This window comes from Entelurus aequoreus, linkage group LG07 (genome assembly GCF_033978785.1).
Source record: "Entelurus aequoreus isolate RoL-2023_Sb linkage group LG07, RoL_Eaeq_v1.1, whole genome shotgun sequence".
NCBI classification, from domain to species: domain Eukaryota; kingdom Metazoa; phylum Chordata; class Actinopteri; order Syngnathiformes; family Syngnathidae; genus Entelurus; species Entelurus aequoreus.
The window spans coordinates 56,531,554-56,551,150 of record NC_084737.1 but is presented as its reverse complement, the minus strand read 5'-3'; the positions used below and the strand labels follow the sequence as shown (position 1 = coordinate 56,551,150).

General features: G+C 38.4%; 1 protein-coding gene across 3 annotated transcripts in view; it reads left to right on the top strand.

Annotated features, from left to right (window-relative positions):
• The first annotated feature begins 1,758 nt into the window (after positions 1–1,758).
• LOC133653134 (cordon-bleu protein-like 1) overlaps positions 1,759–19,597 on the top strand; it is a 28,907-nt gene continuing 11,068 nt past the window's right edge. For 2 of the 3 annotated variants that reach the window (XM_062052160.1, XM_062052158.1), the window contains exons 1-4: positions 1,759–1,820; positions 5,429–5,551; positions 5,649–5,797; positions 14,716–14,989. In XM_062052160.1, coding sequence (XP_061908144.1) covers positions 5,717–5,797; positions 14,716–14,989 — 355 coding nt within the window. In that variant the 5' untranslated portion in view covers positions 1,759–1,820; positions 5,429–5,551; positions 5,649–5,716. Of the gene's footprint in view, positions 1,821–5,428; positions 5,557–5,648; positions 5,798–14,715; positions 14,990–19,597 lie in introns of all 3 variants that reach the window. The other variant, XM_062052159.1, reaches the window with a different exon arrangement.

The window sequence follows — 19,597 nt, the reverse complement described above, 5'->3', positions numbered from 1 at the left end:
TAGAAAAAGTTTCAATGTTGACACAAAGCTGCCATGCAGGCTGCTTTTTTTCTTTTGTCTATCTTTATTTTTCTTTTTTTGCCATCCATCCATCCATCCATCCATTTTCTACCACTTTTTCCCTTCGGGGTCGCGGGGGGCGCTGGAGCCTTGCTTAAAAAAAATAAACAAATCAATGTTATAATGAATTATTGACCTATTCAAGGCTCCAATTATTTCAAATATTTCACTTTAAAATGTTTTATGTGGAAAATATTGCATATATTGTGTGGTTGCCATACAAAAACATCAACGTTTTCTTTGACAAAAGAGCATAAAACAAACAAAATAATAGTTCAAACGTAAAATTGACAGATATATCTGAAGTTGATCTCGTAACTTAAGTGTTGAAAGTAAAAAAAAAACTAATACAAATGTATCACTTTGAGTGGGGCGCCTTTTATATCCTAAATATATTTAATGGGATTTTATTTATCTTTTCACTGTGATTACTTAAAAATAACAATAAATTAATATCAATGGTGTCTTGTATTATTGATGTTTTTAAGGCTCTAATTACTTCACATCAAACATTGCTTTCTGAAGGTTTTGGGCAGTGGGGGAAATACTGCATATTTCAGTTTTATTATAAAAAACAAAGTTGTCTTGACAGAAAAGGCATAAAACCTTTTTGGTGTTTTTAATTTTAAATCAACCTAAAGTTGATATACTGTAGAGATTTACTGTAAGCGTTAAATAAAAAAAATTAAATAATTTGACTTGTTTTTAACATTTTAATGACTTGTTGTGTTTCACGGTAGCCCTAAATGTAAAAAAACTCCCAAATCCATATATTTTGTTATGATTTGAAAATGAAAACTATCAAAATGGCCCCCGCAGGCTTTAATTTTTCCGTGTGCGGCCCTCAGTGGAAAAAGTTTGGACACCCCTGGTTTAACTGATTGGAGAGGTATCTTCTTCAGCTAGTGGGTCCATGACGATGACTTCTGTTTTTTTTTATTCTCTGTTTTACTGCCGTGTTACAGGCACTGTTTGAAAAACATTAATGTGTGTAAATAAACATATAAAAAATATTTCTGTGTAAATAACTCATTTCACAACATATACTGTATATCCGTGATTTATAGTCCGGTGTGGCTAATATTTCAAAAAACATTATTTTACTTCTAAAATTTAGTGGGTGCGATTTATATCCCTATAGTCCGGAAAATACGGTGTATTTTATTTATTATTTATTCCTTTTTTTTAGTGTCCTTAAGAGTGTTGGGTATCTTTTCCTCTTGTAATTGAGCTACTGTGTAAAACAATTTCCCGTGGGAATTAATAAAGCTTGTCTGAATCTAAAAGTCTAACTCTAAGTACATGATGCAGTTTTAGTAGCTCACTTGCAAAACACCCACTAATAGTACCTGCACTTTTTAAGTTTGCACAGACTGTTTTATTAGAGTAGGTGGCATCATAACTGGTTTGTTTCTTAGCATTGCCCAAGTATAAAATAATCCCTTAGTCCCATTACAAGCAAACATGCAGAAATCAAATGTCCAGTTAATCTAATGACTGTTTTTTGTGGTAGAATGGTTGTCGTAACACATGTTGATGTGCTACACCTGTGAAGTATTCTCCTCGTGTACATAGAAACACATGGCTCACGCATGAAAACGTGTCACTTGACCATGCAGGGCGTTTTGGAGGTGTGGCAGCCAGGAGGCTGTCTGGTGCACAGGGATTACAAGGGACACAACCCTTCTGCCTGCCTGTCTGGATCGTCTTTTCCTTTACAGAGTGGACACTTTGCAAGAAAATGGGACGAATGCGCACAGGTAAAATACATTTGCAATGGTATTGGTGCACAAAGTGTTACCTGGGGGCCTTTTTTGACCAACCTCTTCATTTTTATAGGCCATCGGCATATTGTAAAAATTAAAAAAATATAATTAATGAGATATATTGCAGATGAGATATTCCACTAATTTGCTTTGTCACCACAGAGCAAATGTGTGGATGTTGAGGTTGTTGTAGTGTTTCTAAATATGTGCCATGGACACATGCACTCTTTTAAAGACATTAATCCTATTCTGTAAAGAAAGTGTAATCTTGTTTGGAACTGACTGACAATGAATGTGTTGCTAGGATAGCAGAACTAAATGCACTTTCAATAACACTCATGATGTCAGATTGGTAATTAACTAATTAAAATAATAGGACATGACTTGAAATGACATTACATTTGAACAACACACTGCAAAAACTGAAATCTAAGTAAGATTAAATATCTCAATTAAGGGTGATATTTGCTTATTTTCTGTCTGATAAGATAATTCTTCTCACTAAGCAGATTTTATGTTAGTGTTTTACTTGTTGTAAGGGTTTTGGTCCTAAATGATCTCAGTAAGATATTACAGCTTGTTGCTGAGATTTTATGACCTATATTGAGTAAAACATGCTTGAAACTAGAATATCAACTGTTGCAAAGCTGTGTCATCAACACATATAAAACTACTTTTTCAAAGTAATAATTTATTATTTCAAGCATGAAAAAAAAAATCATGACTTTGACACAATTGTGTCTCATATTAAAACAGATGACAGCCAAATGGACTTTGCTGTTTTATTTTCAATGAAACAATAGAAAATACGTACTCATATAGTAGTACAGTTATTAGTGAGAATATACTTATTTTAAGGTATTTTTGGGTTTATTGAGGTTAGCTAATTTTACTTGTTTTGGAAAGTCTTGACAAGCCAAATGTTCTTGTTCTATCAGCAGATAGGTTTGCTTAGTTCATATAAAATACCCCTAATTTTTTTTTTTTTTTCTTGTTTTTGAACACTGACTTTTTGCAGTGCATAACAACCCATATTTTAGAGTTAAAATGTGTTCTATACAGTTATGTGCTTGTAATCATCAAGTGATTTTGAACATTTTAAAGTGGTTTTCAGGTGACAGTCAGGTGACCATCCTAGAAAACCTTTCCATCTAATTATTATTACTATTTTTATTTTCGGGTCTTTTTTCCCTTTATATTTGAATAATCAATGTATTATGATCTTCTTTTCAATCCCGAATAAAACATAAGGAAACCGCAAAACAGAGGAAGTGAACTAATGAGGAGAAGGGACAGGGGAAGGGTAGAATTAAATAAGGTCAGTTTCTTCCAACTCCTTTTTAGATATGTTGAATTATGTCATTCTGTGATGTTTTTTATGCAAATCGGTCAAACATGCTTCAGACAAATAAATAAAAGCATGACCATTGCTTTTGCATGGAGTGTTTCCAGAATATTCAAACATTATGAATTATAGATTAGGTCAAATAGTGTAGAAGGTTCAGTAAATAATGTACCATATTATTGTAATGACTTTGTAGAATTACTTTTTTCCCTACAATTTTTCTTTTGTTATTATAGATTTGTTGTTCACTTTGCAAGGTAATTTGACTGCGAAAATGTCATTGTGATCCAAATAATACAATGAGTGGACCCAAAGAGGTGTTTTTAGCTGTAGTAGAGGGTTAAAGAGTGCAAGTTCTGAAGTGTTACACCTAGTTTGTCTTAGTGCCTTAGTGTCAAAGTCAAGGCCCGCGGGCCAGATCCGAAGAATTATCCATGGGATGATATTTGATTAGTATTAGAACCAGCTCGCAGGCCACAGCCGGCTGCCGCTGTTTTGCACGCACCAATACTCCATTAGTGTTGGTACTAGCAATTTTCAAAATAAGGTCCCAGGGACCCCATGTAGTCATAAAAATGGGGTCCTACACAATGTTCCCTCTAATTTTTCATGTGTGTGAGCAAACGCAAAAACTCCCTGAGCATTCAGTGGAGCCCATGTGAGCAACATCAGACGTGCACAATGTGGCTACACCAGCAGCACACCTGTTTCAAACCTGACTAAATAACAAGTTCAATCTCCATCCATCCATCCATTTTCTACCGCTTGTCCCTTTCGGGGTCGCGGGGGGTGCTGGAGCCTATCTCAGCTGCATTCGGACGGAAGGCGGGGTACACCCTGGACAAGTCCCCACCTCATCGCAGGGCCAACACAGATAGACAGACAACATTCTCTTATTATTATAATCAAATGACAGCAGTCATTTCCATGAGGTTATTTTCTAATATAAGTGTTTAGGCCCACTTACAATGACAATAACACAAATATTGTTTTTCATGAACTGTGTACTTGTACTGTTTGTCTGGGTGGAGGTCCTGCTTTGGAAATATTTTGTACCCCTTTCAGACATTGCATTTAGTTCCCATTAAAACATTCACATGTTGCACAATGAGATGTAAGCAGGGGATCATGTGTACATTCCTGCAACTTACTGTTTGTAAAAAATATATTTTTATTAGTATTTATTTAATAAACTAACAGCATTTCATGATTAATATTTATAAATGAAGATTCCTAATAAATGACACTAGAATAAGCACACATTTGATTGGTAAATCATAGTGTAACGACCTGGAATGACACTTTATGTGTGGTGTTGGAGTTGTCCGACTTTTTGTGTGGCTGTAAACGCATCATTGGCTAAGTGCCATATGTGCATGTGTTGGTGCAAGTGAGAAAGAGCAAGCGGCTGCTGTTGATATAACAAAGTTGCTTTTGGTCTGGTTTGTACTGCAGAAAATGACCACTTTTGATAGATATAATTTTTTTTACTAATGTTCTGGTGATGTGTTTATGGCCGACAATAAAGAGTTTTGCTCAGTAAAGTGATGGATGGAATTCATGTCCTCAAAGCGTCTCGACAGACGTTACAATATTTGAACAATGATGACGAAAACTGTTTTCTCTGTCGTGTCCGTGTCGTGTCGAAATTTGTTATGCGCTTTTTTTTTATTTGATTTTGTGCGTGGCATAAATTTGCCGTGCGCAGAAGACGCTTGAGGGGGAACATTGGTCCCACAGTACATATTTGGGGTCCCACTTTTTTGTAACCGTTTTGAAAACAAATGATAAATGTATGCTTTATCCTGTTATATCTCACGTTCTATATTGTGTTTTGGAAAAAGGTTGTCATAAACGTTACTTAATTCATTAAAAATTTTATGCATATGTAAATGTATTCAGTTATAAACATTCATTCACTTTCTTCTTTCCTTCATGCATCTAAACTTTACCGCTGCCTGTATTTTTTTCTATATTTTTATTGTAATATTTTCAGAATGTGTTTGTTTTATTTTTGGCCAAAGTAAGACAAAGAAAACAATCTGAAGTTGTCTTTATTTTTTTGTTTTAATGCCATGATTTTCCTCCATGTGGCCCCTGAGCTAAAATGAGTTTGACACCCCTGGTGTATTCAGTATACTGTGACATTCAGCAAGATAGCTAGATATACTTTATTAATTCCAGGTGGAATATTGATACAATAAAACATTTCACAAAGGCACACAATTTAGCCCTTCTGTGATTTATTATCTCATAGGAGGGTGACCTGACAGGAGGACGGACATTAACAGTGACCCCTGCGCGTCCATTGGATTGAAAAAGTTGGCAAACTGACAGTAGAAGAACTACAATCTGTTGATATTCTTGCCAGGAAGACACAGTACAGTACAAGCTTCATTTACTGGGTCTTGACTGGTAAATATTTTGCCCATTTTGTCTAATGCTTGTTTACCTTTTTTTTTTCTTACTGTTTTCAGTAAATCATACCGAAACAAATGCATGCTCTCTCGAAACAAGAACATTTGACTTTAAACCAAACTCCCCAATGGACTCTCTGAAAGCAGAAACGGTTGTGTTGACGTCACATGGGATGAAGGACAACATCAAGAGCCCCAACATGCCTGAGGTGATCATTATTTGTTTTTACAGTGGGACTTGTTTAGATTCCTGGGTTGAAACTGTCCCCCTTACTTCAGTTTCTCAGATGCAAGGCAAACATTCAATATGGCTACCGTTATTTTTACATTTAGCAGTGCAGATGTGAGCGTAATCTTAACGTTTTGGTGGTGATTATATAGGCCAGATATCGTCAAAAAATAGTTGAATGTGATGGAGTGGATCCATTGGAATTATTGGTGCATCAGTAAAAAACATTTTAGTGTTCTTGTGCAGCGTGTTGGAATGCCTACTCAGAGGGAAACTGCACTTTTTTTGGAATTATGCCCATCATTTACAATCCTTATGTCAGGCAAAAACACACATCTTTCCTTTTCTGTGTATTCTATACATTAAAAAACTGCTCGCTAACAATGCAGCTAACAATGCAGGTAATAGGGATATGATTAGAGATGTCCGATAATATAGGCCGTTAAATGCGTTAAAATGTAATATCGGAAATTATCGATATCGGTTTTTTATTATCGGTATCGTTTTTATTTTTTATTTTTTTATTTTTTTTATTAAATCAACATAAAAAACACAAGATGCACTTACAATTAGTGCACCAACGCAAAAAACCCCCCTCCCCCATTGTTGTTGTTTCTTTCTGTTATTAATATTCTGGTTCCTACATTATATATCAATATATATCAATTCAGTCTGCAAGGGATACAGTCCGTAAGCACACATGATTGTGCGTGGTGCTGGTCCACTAATAGTACTAACGTTTAACAGTTATTTTACTAATTTTCATTAATTACTAGTTTCTATGTAACTGTTTTTTTATTGTTTTACTTTCTTTTTTATTCAAGAATTTTTTAAAAATGTATTTATCTTATTTTATTATTATTATCTTTTTTAAAGTACCTTATCTTTACCATACCTGGTTGTCCAAATTAGGCATAATAATGTGTTAATTCCACAACTGTATATATCGGTTGATATCGGTATCGGTTGATATCGGTATCGGTAATTAAAGAGTTGGACAATATCGGAATATCGGATATCGGCAAAAAGCCATTATCGGACATCCCTAGATATGATCCATTCTGCCGATAAAGCCTTCTAAAAACCATCCAAAAACCTCCATCAACGTTTTATCTAAATGCTGTAAGTACCGTATTTTCTGGACCATAGGCCGCACCGGATTATAAGGCGCACTGCCGATGAGCGGGTTTAGTCAGGTCTGTTTTCATATATAAGGCACATTAAAGGGGTCATACCGGTATTATGATTTTTTTTTTCTAAATTGAAAACACTTCCTTGTGGTCTACATAACATATAATGGTGGTTCTTTGGTCAAAATGTTGCATGGATTATGTTTTACAGACCAATTTAAGGCCGTTTTCCGTCAGTCGCTTCAGGATGTGGCGTTTTGTGGGCGGTCTTTTTTACGTGGCTCACCTTTGGCAGCGTCTTCTCCCCGTCATCTTTGTTGTAGCGGTGTAGCGTGCAAGGACGGGAGTGGAAGAAGTGTCAAAAGATGGAGCTAACTGTTTTAATGACATTCAGATTTTACTTCAATCAATAACGGAGCAACATCTCATCACCCGTGGCTCACTAGTGCAATAACAAGGCCGGAAATGTGTCCCGTGAAAAAACGCCCTACCAGAACTCTCTAATAACTAAAGTTCCTTGGGTGAATAATGTAAACTCACTACACCGGTATGTTTTAGCGCTTTCATAGCGAGTTTACTGACAGATATAAGTAAGAACTTTACACCACTTTATATTAGAAATGTCAACAGCGGAGGATGAATGTCCCATAACAAGAAGATAGAGAAAAAGAAGAAGCTTATCGACTATATGGTGTCGGCACAGACTACAAAGGCGGACACGCGCACATTTTCATGACTTATGCAGTTCCCAAATACAGATCAGCATGTACCAGAAGTTAATAAAAGTTGCTTTTGCATAATATCGCGAAACAAAACGCCAGAAAATATGTCTTACCTTATACACACCATAACAATACTCGTATGTTGAAGCACAGTACAATCCATCAAGCGGTGTGGCTTCATAGCTTACCAAAGTCGTAGTAAAACATTTTGATAGATTTTTGAACGCGTGTGTAATGTTCTATATTTTCAATGGAACATATTCAATTTTGGTGTTGTTTACTTGAGTCACATTGCAGTCTACACGTACACTATATTGCCAAAAGTATTTGGCCACACATCCAAATTATCAGAATTATGGTGTGGGGTTGTTTTTCAGGAGCTGGGCTTGGCCCCTTAGTTCCAGTGAAAGCAACTTTGAATACTTCAGGATTGCAAAACATTTTGGACAATTCCATGCTCCCAACCTTGTGGGAACAGTTTGGAGCGGGCCCCTTCCTGGTGTGGATGAACTTGACTGGCCTGCACAGAGTCCTGACCTGAACTCGATAGAACACCTTTGGGATGAATTACAACAAAGACTGAGAGCCAGGCCTTCTCCACCAACATCAGTGTGTGACCTCACCAATGCGCTTTTGGAAGAATGGTGAAAAATTACTATAAACACACTCCGCAACCTTGTGGACAGCCTTCGCAGAAGAGTTGAAGCTGTAATAGCTGCAAAAAGTGGACCAACATCATATTGAACCCTATGGGTTAGGAATGGGATGGCACTTCAAGTTCATATGTGAGTCAAGGCACGTGGCAAAATACTTTTGGCAATATAGTGTATCTCTTATGTGTGACTGCCATCATATTGCAGTCTGCATGTATCTCTTATGTGTGACTGCCATCTACTCGTCACACTTATCATTACATCATGTACCAAATAAAGTAGCTTCGAGGTCGGTAAGCACAACCAAAATGTTTCTGTACATTAGCGCACTGGGTTATACGTTTGTAAGACGCACTGTTGAGTTTTGAGAAAATGAAAGGATTTTAAGTGCTCCTTATAGTCCAAAAAATACGGTATATATGTAATGTAATAACAGGGACATTCATGATAACATGTAATATGTGCCATATTTTGGTCATTTTAAGCACCAAAACTACTTCTGGGTATATTAATTTCACAGAGCACAAATAAACGATGTTCGTTGTTATGCGCTAAATGTTTCAAATAACAAGATTACAATGTCTACAATCACTGGGGTGCCGACTGATGGGATGTTGTTTCTTTCTTGAGCTGCCAAATTCAGAATAATACTAATTCCTCAAATAAAAAAAAGACGATTTGCGATGTTGCGATTTTTTGCTGTGTTCCATTTAATGACAGCCATTTAGTGTCAACTCTTAAGTTAGTAGAGTGTAGATTTTCAAAGTTGACCAACCTTCTAACATGATTTGTTTCCTTGCATTAACTTTTCCAGACTCAAAAGGCAATAAAGAAGAAGCAGCAGAAGCTTCTTCTTTATTTTCATTTCAACATCATGAGCGAGCTAGTAGCTAGTAGCTGACTACTCGCCAGTGGTCGAAGGAGCAGTGTGAGCAAGTTAAAGTTAAAGTTAAACTACCCATGATTGTCACACACACACTAGGTGTGCCGAAATTATTCTCTGCATTTGACCCATCACCCTTGATCACCCCCTGGGAGGTGAGGGGAGCAGTGGGCAGCAGCGGTGGAGGTAATGGGTCCCATTTTTATAGTCTTTGATATGACTCGGCCGGGGTTTGAACTCACAACCTGGCGATGTGTCACGACGCCAGAGAAATACAATAACAATGTCGCTCTAATTTGGTTAATATAAGGGTCACGGCATGTAAATGGAGGGTTGTTTGCGGTTTTTGGATAGTTTTTATCAGCGCTTTATGGCCAGAATAGATGAATCCCATTGCCTGAATTGTGAGCCACCTTGTACTAGCAGTTTTTTAAGCTTCAGAATTCACAGAAAAGGGAAAGATATTTGTGTGCGCATCTCACATAAAGATTGCAATTGATGGGCGAAATTTGGAAAAAAAGTGTAGTTCCCCTTCAACACTGAGTTGTGGCAAGACAATCATTTACTTTACATTTCTCCATAGACATGCCGGTGAAAAATGAAAAATAGAGTAATACAAATTGTCTTGACTATCAGAGACCGATTGCTGCATTCCCTTATTAAATTGATATTTACATACTGTAGTGCATAAATAGATCACAATCGCCACTGTCTATACTTTCAAACGTTTCCTACATGAAATAAACATCTTAAAAACTATTTATGACACTACCTCTAAGATCGATGGCAACGGTCTAGTTCAGAACATGCAGGAATGGGTGAATTTCCACATTCACCCATTCACACCCTGATGGCGGGAGCTGACATGCAAGGCTCTAACCACGACCCATCAGGAGCAAGGGTGAAGTGTCCTGCTCAAGGACACAACGGACGTGACTAGGTTGGTAGAAGCTGGGGATCGAACCAGGAACCCTCAGGTTGCTGGCACGGCCACTCTCCCACACGCACCATGCCCTCCTTGGCGATCTAAATATATCATCAAATTTAAAGCTAATCCAATTGTACATTTACATTTTAAATTAATTTCCAAACTAAATGTTAAAAGGTTGAATCTCAATCCAAATGTTAAATCTAAATGTAAAATTTGAATTTATCGCCAAATCTGAATGCCAAATCAAAATGTTAAATATGTATGTTAAAGGTGAATGTTAAACCTAAATGTTAGATCAAAATGTTAGATATGAATGTTGAGTCTAAATCTAAATCTAAATGTCTCTCCAAATATAAAAGCTATTCTAAATGGTATATCTAAATGTTACATCTATATCTAAAAGTTAAATGAGAATGTTAAAACTAAATGTTAAAGGCCTACTGAAACCCACTACTACCGACCACGCAGTCTGATAGTTTATATATCAATGATGAAATCTTAACATTATAACACATGCCAATACGGCCGGGTTAACTTATAAAGTGACATTTTAAATTTGCCGCTAAACTTCCGGTTCGAAACGCCTCTGAGGATGACGTATGCGCGTGACGTAGCCCGGGGAACACGGGTATGCCTTCCACATTGAAGCCAATACGAAAAAGCTCCGTTTTCATTTCATAATTCCACAGTATTCTGGACATCTGTGTTCGTGAATCTGTTTCAATCATGTTCATTGCATTATGGAGAAGGAAGCTGAGCAAGCAAAGAAGAAAGTTGTCGGTGCGAAATGGACGTATTTTTCGAACGTAGTCAGCCACAACAGTACACAGCCGGCGCTTCTTTGTTTACATTCCCGAAAGATGCAGTCAAGATGGAAGAACTCGGATAACAGAGACTCTAACCAGGAGGACTTTTGACTTCGATACACAGACGCCTGTAGAGAACTGGGACAACACAGACTCTTACCAGGATTACTTTGATTTGGATGACAAAGACGCAGACGTGCTACTGTGAGTATGCAGCTTTGGCTTCTAAACATTTGATCGCTTGACCGTATGTGCGCAACTTTTTTTTGCGTATGTACGTAACTTTTTTAAAAATATATAAGCTTTATGAACCTTGGGTTAGGTGAACGGTCTTTTGGGCTGAGTGATTGTGTGTGTTGATCAGGTGTTTGAATTGTATTGGCGTGTTCTATGGAGCTAGGAGTTAGCATAGGAGCTAGGAGCTAGCATAACATGTACCGTACCGTACGTGCGCGTCACGTATGTAACTTTTTAAAAATATATAAGCTTTATGAACCTTGGGTTAGGTGAACGGTCTTTTGGGCTGAGTGATTGTGTGTGTTGATCAGGTGTTTGAATTGTATTGGCGTGTTCTATGGAGCTAGGAGCTAGCATAGGAGCTAGGAGCTAGCATAACACATACCGTACCGTACGTGCGCGTCACGTACGTAACTTTTTAAAAATATATAAGCTTTATGAACCTTGGGTTAGGTGAACGGTCTTTTGGGCTGAGTGATTGTGTGTGTTGATCAGGTGTTTGAATTGTATTGGCGTGTTCTATGGAGCTAGGAGCTAGCAGAGGAGCTAGGAGCTAGCATAACAAACACGCAGGTGTTTTTATGCAGGATTCATTTGTGGCATGTTAAATATAAGCCTGGTTGTGTTGTGGCTAATAGAGTATATATATGTCTTGTGTTTATTTACTGTTGTAGTCATTCCCAGCTGAATATCAGGTCACCCCCGGCTCTCACAGCATCTTCCCTATCTGAATAGCTTCAACTCCCCACTAGTCCTTCACTTGCACTTTACTCATCCACAAATCTTTCATCCTCGCTCAAATTAATGGGGAAATTGTCGCTTTCTCGGTCCGAATCTCTCTCACTTCATGCGGCCATCATTGTAAACAATAGGGAACTTTGCGTATATGTTCAACTGACTACGTCACGCTACTTCCGGTAGGGGCAAGCCTTTTTTTAATCAGATACCAAAAGTTGCAATATTTATCGTCGTTGTTCTATACTAAATCCTTTCAGCAAAAATATGGCAATATCGCGAAATGATCAAGTATGACACATAGAATAGATCTGCTATCCCCGTTTAAATAAAAAATAATAATTTCAGTAGGCCTTTAAATCTACATTCATATTTTATATTAATGCTAAATCTAAATTAAAATGTTAAACCTAAATGTTAAATCTAACCCTATTTGTTAAATTTAAATGTTAAATCTACATCTAAATGGCAAATGTCTCGTCAAATGTTTGGCTAATCTAAATGTTGAGTTTAAATGGTAAATCTAAATCTAAATGTTGAATCTAAATGTTTCCCGAAATGTAAAGCTTTGCAAATATCCCACTGTTCCCACGCCTTTCAGGACGTACAGACCCGCCCACGCTGAAACCTTTGAACGCGGATATGTCGTGAGGGTAAGGACCAAAACATGGACAGCTGATTAATGACAGATTAATGCTAATAACAGTGCATGTCGTTGAAATGTTTCGCTTTAAACGTTTAAGTGTACATAATGTGTTGCATAAAAACAAGAAAGAGTTAACAAGTCAAACAAAAAGCAGTGAACGCTTTCCTGCAGCGTCAGACATCACCAATGCATTTGAATAATTTTGTATGTAAACCATAATTGGGGTTTCTGGTGTTCATAGACTTTTAGACAGAATTACACGCATAGTTTTTTTAGATCAGTATTTCTTAATCATAGGGCCCCCCCAGAGGACTGCAAAAAATATATCTGTTTCTCAGCTGTGGTCCGTGTGGGTCGCAGCAGTATTCACTTGTAATACACGTTTCCAACACTTGTGGCAGTAATGACAATATCAAACAAACAGAAGAAGTTTGGAGCTAAAGTCATCGAGAAGTTTCTTCGGCGCAAAAAATATGACTGCCCAAATACGACTGTATAGCTGGATTTTCCCTTTCACTTAAATTGTATTGACAGTTTTTATTTAAGAAACATATATTATTATTAAGCAGCACGGTGGCAGAGGGGTTAGTGCGTCTGCCTCACAATACGAAGGTCCTGAGTAGTCGTGAGTTCAATCCCAGCCTCGGGATCTTTCTGTGTGGAGTTTGCATGTTCTCCCCGTGACTGCGTGGGTTCCCTCCGGGTACTCCGGCTTCCTCCCACCTCCAAAGACATGCACCTGGGGATAGGTTGATTGGCAACACTAAATTGGCCCTAGTGTGTGAATGTGAGTGTGAATGTTGTCTGTCTATCTGTGTTGGTCCTGCGATGAGGCGGCGACTTGTCCAGGGTGTACCCCGCCTTCCGCCCGATTGTAGCTGAGATAGGCTCCAGCGCCCCCCGCGACCCCGAAGGGAATAAGCGGTAGAAAATGGATGGATATTATTATTATTATTATTATTATTTATTTGGTTAAAATGGATGGATGGATGTTTGGCACTGCATACTTGTATGTACATTTTATTTTTCATCATTTGTATGAGTCCCTTCTTTTGCAGTATATTTGATTACCGGTAGTACTTATTTTTGTAACCAGCTTGACGTAAGCCTTGATAATAATCTTTTTGATTAACACATGCTTTCATATAATTTGACAATGTTCATCCTCTTAAACTGTAGGTAGGTTAGATATAATTATTGAATACAATTAAAATTAAGAGTAATTCAGCGTTAGTATTTGAGTGGGCCCTGGGTCCCTCTGTGGTGGAAAAATTTGGGCCCCAAAGTCTTAAAGGTTAAGAATTCAGATGATACCCTAGGACTTAAATTGGTGGACTTAAACGGGTTGTTGACATAAACGTGAAGTAGGCACAAGGATGGGTTATCTTTGAATGCTTGCTTCAAAGATGCTGCTTTTGGACCATTACCTGTTACTTTTGTCAGAGTGTGTTGGTGACGAACCCCAAGATTGATTGATTGATTGAGACTTTTATTAGTAGGTTGCACAGTGAAGTACATATTCCGTACAATTGACCACTAAATGGTAACACCCGAATAACTTTTTCAACTTGTTTAAGTCGGGGTCCACTTTAGATGCAGAGAAGGCGGCAGGCATTGTGTGAGAAAACATGATTTAATGTCCAAAATATAAAAAAATAAAGAAAGGACACAAACCAGGAACTAGGAATGGACAAAATGGAAACAGTGAACAGGGATCCAGCAAACAGGAACTAGGAACAAAAAGACAGTAAGCTACAAACAGCTACAAAATATAGCTTACCGCATACAGCTACACTGATATCGACAATAATCCAGCACTGACTGGAGGGGAAGGCAGGTTTAAATAGCAGCTGACTGGTTGACACCAGGTGTGGCCAGGTGCCAATCAGCCACAGCTGAGGGGACAGCACTCAGAGAGACAAACAGGAAACTGAACCAAAATAAGAGTGCTTACAGGAAATAAAACAAACAGAGGAAAAACTAAAACTTAACCAAACAGTCAGGGACAAGCCTGACAACTTTGGGATATGACATTTGTCTTTACGACACTGGAACTGTACATGAATTACACCACAAGTTTCTGTGCATACTGTAAGTATAAACTGACTGTACTGTTCATAATTTGTGTCATGATTTTTTTCTCAAACTTTTGCAGGTGACTGTTCGTCTTTTGATCAATTACAACAAGTGCCACAAGACTGTAGTGAGAGTAAGCCCACAGGTGCCCATAGAGAGGCTTCTTCCAGTGTTATGTGAAAAGTGTGATTTAAGAGTCAAGACAACTGTCCTTCTGCGAGACGATCGGTCCCATGAGCCACTGGACATCAACAAGACTTTAAATGAGCATGGACTAAGGGAATTGTATGCAGAAGGCCGAACTGATAAAAATCAGTTGGTTGATCAATATCAACCCAGTACAAATGCAGCAGGTGAGACAAGGACACTTTCTTTTTTGATTGATTGATTGACTGAAACTTTTATTAGTAGATTGCACAGTACAGTATATATTCCGTACAATTGACCACTAAATGGTAACACCCGAATAAGTCTTTCAACTTGTTAAAGTCGGAGTCCACGTTAATCAATTCATGGTACAAATATATACTATCAGCATAATACAGTCATCACATAAGTTAATCATCAGAGTATATACATTTAATTATTTACATTATTTACAATCCGGGGGTGTGATGTGTAGTGAGGGGGGGTTTGGGGCGTTTGTGGGTTAGGTTTGCTTGATATCAGCACTTCAGTCATCAACAATTGCATCATCTGAGAAATGGACATTGAAACAGTGTAGGTCTGACTTGGTAGGATATGTACGGCGAGCAGTGAACATAGTGAGTTCAGAAAGCATAAGAACAAGTCTATACATTTGATTATTTACATTTGATTATTTACAATCCGGGGAAGTGGGAGGGTGTTAGTCTAGTGTTGTAGTTGCCTGGAGGTGTTCTTTTAGTGCGGTTTTGAAGGAGGATAGATGCACTTTCTTTTACACCTGTTGGGAGTGCATTCCATATTGATGTGGCATAGAAAGAGAATGAGTTAAGACCTTTGTTAGATTGGAATCTGGGTTTAACGTGGTTAGTGGAGCTCCCCCTGGTGTTGTGGTTATGGCGGACATTTACGTTATGGAAGTAGTTTGACATGTACTTCTGTATCAGGGAGGTGTAGCGGATTTTATAGACTAGGCTCAGTGCAAGTTGTTTTACTCTGTCCTCCACCCTGAGCCAGCCCACTTTGGAGAAGTGGGTAGGAGTGAGGTGTGATCTGGGGTGGAGGTCTAGAAGTAACCTGACTAGCTTGTTCTGAGATGTTTGGAGTCTAGATTTGAGGGTTTTGGAGGTGCTAGGGTACCAGGAGGTGCATGCGTAATCGAAAAAGGGTTGAATGAGAGTTCCCGTTAGAATCTTCATGGTGCTTTTGTGGACCAGAGAGGAGATTCTGTAGAGAAATCGTGTTCGTTGGTTGACCTGTTTGATTACCTTGGTTGCCATTTTATCACAGGAAAGATTAGCCTCTAGAATGGAACCTAGGTCGGTGACCTCATCTTTCCTGGTGATAACAATGTCACCCACCTTTATAGTGAAGTCACTGACTTTCTTAAGGTTGATTTGGGACCCAAATAGGATGGATTCTGTTTTACCTAAGTGTATGGATAGCTTATTGTCAGCGAGCCAGATGCAAATACTACGGAGTTCAGCACTGAGGATTTTTTCCACCTATGACTTGTCCTTGTCGGATACCAGCAGGGCAGAGTCATCCGCGAACAGGAACAATTCCCAGTCGCATGCCGATGACATGTTGTTTACGTATATTAGGAACATTAAAGGCCCCAATATACTGCCTTGGGGGACTCCACAGCTTACTGATAGGGGGGGGGGACACGGTGCCGTTCACCTCTACCACCTGTTTCCTCCCCTCCAAGTAAGATTGCATCCAGCTCGATGATGTTTTATCATATCCGATTGCTCTGAGCTTATCCAACAGTATAGCGTGGTTAACGGTGTCAAAGGCCTTCTGAAGGTCCAGCATGACCATGCCGCAGTATTTGCCCGCGTCCACCTCATGTGTGATGTGGTCGGTCAGATAGAGAAGGCATGTGTCAGTGGAGTGGTTAGTTCTGAAGCCGGATTGGAATTTGTACATGAGTTTTTTAGTAGCAAGGTATCTATCGACCTGTTCTTAAACTATTTTTTCTATTACTTTCAAAATGGAACTGAGAATAGAAACAGGTCGGTAGTTACCAGGTTCTAATTTGCTTCCTTTTTTAAAAAGGGGAGTTACTCTTGCTATCTTGAAATCTTTTGGTACTTGGCCTTGTTTTATTGAGAGGTTTATTATGTGTGTGATGATCGGGGCAATGGTGGTGGCAGAGTCCCTGAGGAATCTGGAGGGGATATTGTCAAGGCGGTGGCCTTGTTTAAGTGGAGCGCGCTCAATTTTATAAGCATCTCGTCAGCTGAGACCATTTCTAATTTGAAATCGTTGTTGAATTCTGAGGGTATTACCTCGCTCAATGTTACAAATCAAAGTATTTCTCTACATACATACAAGTGTTTTGTGGGGGTTTTGCATTTTACAAACCCCAAAACCAGTGAAGTTGGCACGTTGTGTAAATGTTAAATAAAAACAGAATACAATGATTTGCAAATCCTTTTCAACCTATATTCAATTGAATAGACTGCAAAGACAAAATACTTAATGTTTGAACTGGTGAACTTTGTTATTTTTTGCAAATATTAGCTCATTTAGAATTTGATGCCTGCACCATGTATAAAAAAACCTGGCACAAGTGGCAAAAAAGACTGAGAAAGTTGAGGAATGCTCATCAAACACTTATTTTGGAACATCCCACAGGTGAACAGGTAATTACGAACAGGTGGGTGCCATGATTGGGTATAAAAGCAGTTTTCATGAAATGCTCAGTCATTCACAAACAAGGATGGGACGAGGGTCACCACTTTGTCAACAAATGCGTGAGCAAATTGTCGAACAGTTTAAGAACAACATTTCTCAACGAGCTATTGCAAGGAATTTTGTGATTTTACCATCTACGGTCCGTAATATCATCAAAAGGTTCAGAGAATCTGGAGAAATCACTGCACGGAAGCGGCAAGGCCTAAAACCAACATTGAATGCCTGTGATCTTCGATCCCTCAGGCGGTACTGCATCAAAAACCGACATCAGTGTGTAAAGGATATCACCACATGGACTCAGGAACACTTCAGAAAACCACTGTCAGTAACTACAGTTTGTCGCTACATCTGTAAGTGCAAGTTAAAACTCTACAAAGGAAAGCAAAAGCCATTTATCAACGACACCCAGAAACGCTGTCGGCTTCGCTGGGCCTGAGCTCTTCTAAGATGGACTGATACAAAGTGGAAAAGTGTTCTGTGGTCTGACGAGTCCACATTTCAAATTGTTTTTGAAAACTGTGGATGTCGTTTCCTCCGGACCAAAGAACCATCCGGATTGTTATAGGCGCAAAGTTGAAAAGCCAGCATCTGTGATGGTATGGGGGTGTATTAGTGCCCAAGACATGGGTAACTTACACATCTGTGAAGGCACTATTAATGCTGAAAGGTACATACAGGTTTTGGAGCAACATATGTTGCCATGCAAGCAACGTGTTTTTCATGCTTATTTCAGCAAGACAATGCCAAGCCACATTCTGCACGCGTTACGTGTTACGTGTTTGTAGCAAAAGAGTGCGGGTACTAGACTGGCCTGCCTGTAGTCCAGACCTGTCTCCCATTGAAAATGTGTGGAGCATTATGAAGCGTAAAATAAGACAACAGAGACTTAAGCTGTACATCAAGCAAGAATGGGAAATAATTCCACCTGAAAAGCTTCAAAAATTGGTTTCCTCAGTTCCGAAATGTTTACTGAGTGTTGTTAAAAGGAAAGGCCATGTAACACAGTGGTAAAAATGCCCCTGTGCAAACATTTTTGCAATGTGTTGCTTCCATTAAATTCTAAGTTAACGATTATTCTCAAAAAAAATTCAAGTTTCTCAGTTCGAACATTAAATATCTTGTCTTTGCAGTCTATTCAGTTGTATATACTGTAGGTTGGAGAGGATTTGCAAATCATTGTATTCTGTTTTTATTTACCATTTACACAACGTGCCAACTTCACTTTTTTGGGGTTTTGTACATTTTCACACCTGCAACAACAATCAAAGTCTTTACGTTCATACCAACATCATCCATGTACACTGATACTTCTCAAATAGTAGACGGTGAAGTGCAGGTGGCAGCAGTGCCCAAATTAACCAAAAGGCTGCCTGTTCAACCCAGTAAAGTACACAGGAACACTAGTGGAGGAGAAAAGGGGATACATTTGTGGCAAGTATAAACAAAAGGCGTCTGAAGGCAAGGAAAACAAATAACGATAAGCGGAACAAAAAAGATCAGGAAATTTGATGAAGACATAGCCTTTGGGTTTACTTTGTATACGGTAGGAAATGTGGAACAAACAGTGTGTGTTTTATGTCTAAAAACTCTTCCTGAGGAGAGTATGAAAGCAAACAAATTCAGACTATCTGAAAAATGTAGACCCTACTTATATCAATAATCTACTGTATGTGACTTGTTTTACCCACAGGCAGTTCATTTAGTGGTAGTTACGATGGCAAATAGGAATTAAAAAAAAAATCACTGTTGGCCTCGTACACCACATCGCAAGATGCAATCAAATTAGCACAAAAATGCAACTGTTGAAAAGTCCCTATTCTGTACCTTCTTGTAAAAAGAAAATCATCTGACAAGTGAGTAATGTTTAAGTTTAGTGGTGTCAGGCCATTAAACAAATGGATTCATTATTTTAACATGACTTTGTTTAATTAATCTCTTTTAATTTCGCCCCAAAATGCTGAGAAAAGCCCTCAGTTTCACACATCATTGTGCCAGATCGAACGTTTAATATATGACCCAAAAAAGTTGTGTTCCCCAGTTTAATTTGATAATAAGCTAAAGTTATGTCTTGCTAAATTCCAAACATTCTCGCTGCTAACATTGGCTGTGGCAGC